The following is a 2,343-nucleotide window of genomic DNA, read 5'->3' on the forward strand; positions in this document are numbered from 1 at the left end:
AGGGAGGACAGGGTGGGGTGGGACACCCCCGGGGCAGCTAGGGGCCCATGGCCGGCTGTCTGCAGCCTGGGAACCTGGCTCCCAGCCCACTGCTCCAACCAGGAGGCGGTGATCAGGTGGAAGGTGGGGGGCTGGCTGTCACCATCTGGAGGCCAGGGAAAAGCAAGCACCATGTTTCTAAACACAGAGGAAGTGTTTGAAGACGCACACACCCACCACCGAGCCGCACTGCTGGCACTTGGCTGGGAACCAGGCTGCTGTGTGAGGTGCTGGGAGGGCGGGGTGGGGGACCGTGGGGCCCGACGGCTGCTTGCTCTCGCCTCAGCTCAGCGGGCTGCTGCAGGTGTGCGTGCGCACGGGGACCGAGACCCAGGCCAAGTTCACCTCCGTGGAGCTACTCCGGGCGTACATCTCGGTAAGAGGCCGGTGGAACGCGTTCACCGGCAGATTCATGGGCTCATCGGATCTTTTTACACGTGAAGGGATCTTTTTAAAAACTGAACTCAGACCACAACCTCTCTTCTCAAAACCCATGTTTACAACACCATCCCAGGTCCTTGATGTGGAGAGAGAGGTTCTTTCTTAAAAGCAGTTTGCTCAGGGCTGTTTCTATAGAAGAGAGAAGTCGGTGTCTCACTCTTCTAAGAAAACTTTTATGTCCAACTTACAAATGAAAAGAAGGCTGGTTGAGTCTAGCGATCGCTTTTAAAGGCCTTTCAACAGCATTTGGCCCCTTTACAAACTTAACTAAATACTTAAAAACTGCATTTTAAAATGTAATCAATTACCTTTCCTTTTAAGTACCCGGTTATCTGACTTAGCAAACACGCCCCCTGAGGTTACACGCAGCTAATAAATGTGGATTTAGGCAACTCACTTACAGCTTTGACTTTGCCCAACAATCCCACTGCTATATATAAACTTACAATCATGTTTAAATAAACGATCCCATTATGATTTTCAGTTAGAGTCACAGGTCCAAATGTTACTAATATTATGAAACCTTAGAACACCAAACATTCAGATTCCTTAAACTAAAAATATGACTGTGACACGGCTGCTTCTCTGAAATACTTTTATTGTTAATCCTACATCTTCCATGGGTTCCAAACACTGAGGAAACACAGCCGTCTCCTGGGCTGACGGGCTGCGCGTGGACCAGGAATCCGGGCTGGGCCACCCCAGGGGGCACCTGGGAGCCCGTTTCTTGCCCCCAGTGGGAAGTCCTTAGCTTCGGGGGCCGGTGCTCTGTCCCTACTTACACTGCCTTTCCTGGCTCTTTGGAAGCGTAACCGTCCCTTGCAGGGACTCTAACGGCCTCTGAACCGACACGCTGCATTCCTGCCCCCTTCCTGCTCCGACCCCGTGGGGACTCGCAGATGCAGAGGCTGTGTCGGGGGAACTCCCAGGCCTCCAGGCGGGGCCCGTGTCCCCTGGGTGACCCAGCTTCCAGCCGCGAGGGCGCGCTGCGGACACGTGTCCCGGCCCACGGGGCCCCACGAGGCGTCCCCTGTAGTCGCCCATCGACTCTCCAAGCTTCAGCCACGACGGTTCTTTCTCTTCCTCCCCGCGCCCCAGTCTGTTCTGGCCCCCGGGCCTGTGCACGGGAGACCCTGTCAAATCCCCGTGTGGCGGCACCTTCTCAGCATCCCTGCTCTCAGGCCCCCCTTCCCCCGCTGGAACGCACATCCTACACTCCATTACACGCCTGTTCTGTCTTCGTGCCGTGTCTTTTCTTCCTCGTTCCCACAGGAAGGGGAGCTTCGTGAGTGCCGGGCCCTTACTGACAGAGTCGGCCGTGAACTCCCGTACCTGGAACCGTGCGAACGAATGAAGAAACGAATGGAAAAGCGAAGGCGTGTATTAACCATCATGGTCCCCTGCTTTGCAGACCTGTGCTCCTGAAAGCGCCCAGCCCCTCCCAGCGGGGCCCTGTCCCCAGGACTGGCCCAGCCGCGGGGAGATCACGTTCAGAGACTATCGGATGCGGTACAGGGACGGCACGCCCCTCGTCCTCGACGGGCTCAACCTGCACATCCGGAGCGGGCAGACGGTGGGCATCGTGGGAAGAACAGGCTCTGGTGAGGACAGGCTCCGCCGCGCTTCCAGGTCGGTCCCTGCACGTCCGGCGGCGCCCCAGCCGCAGACGGGCCGGGCTCCCCTCAGGTCTCTTTACTGTAAATACGGTTCCAGGTTGGATGGGTGTGTGGAGTTGGAAGCAAACACACACCAGTTTTTGAATTAATTACATGAGGACCATTCTGGAGAAAGAGACCCAGAGGAGGAGCCGTGCGCACAGCCACCGCGGCAGGGGCGGTCAGCCGTGTTGGGGCGGGTCAGCCG

At 57.1% G+C, this 2,343-nt stretch overlaps 2 protein-coding genes across 2 annotated transcripts in view; one reads left to right on the plus strand and one right to left on the minus strand.

Moving 5' to 3' along the window:
- Positions 1 to 2,343, minus strand: part of LONP2 (lon peptidase 2, peroxisomal) — a 195,725-nt gene that overhangs the window by 124,771 nt on the left and 68,611 nt on the right. The window lies entirely within an intron of this gene.
- ABCC12 (ATP-binding cassette, sub-family C (CFTR/MRP), member 12) overlaps positions 1 to 2,343 on the plus strand; it is a 43,144-nt gene that overhangs the window by 35,671 nt on the left and 5,130 nt on the right. Inside the window, 2 exon segments of the mRNA XM_014528395.1 lie at positions 326 to 415; positions 1,892 to 2,081. Coding sequence (XP_014383881.1) covers positions 326 to 415; positions 1,892 to 2,081 — 280 coding nt within the window.

Source organism: Myotis brandtii, unplaced genomic scaffold, assembly GCF_000412655.1.
Source record: "Myotis brandtii unplaced genomic scaffold, ASM41265v1 scaffold633, whole genome shotgun sequence".
NCBI classification, from domain to species: domain Eukaryota; kingdom Metazoa; phylum Chordata; class Mammalia; order Chiroptera; family Vespertilionidae; genus Myotis; species Myotis brandtii.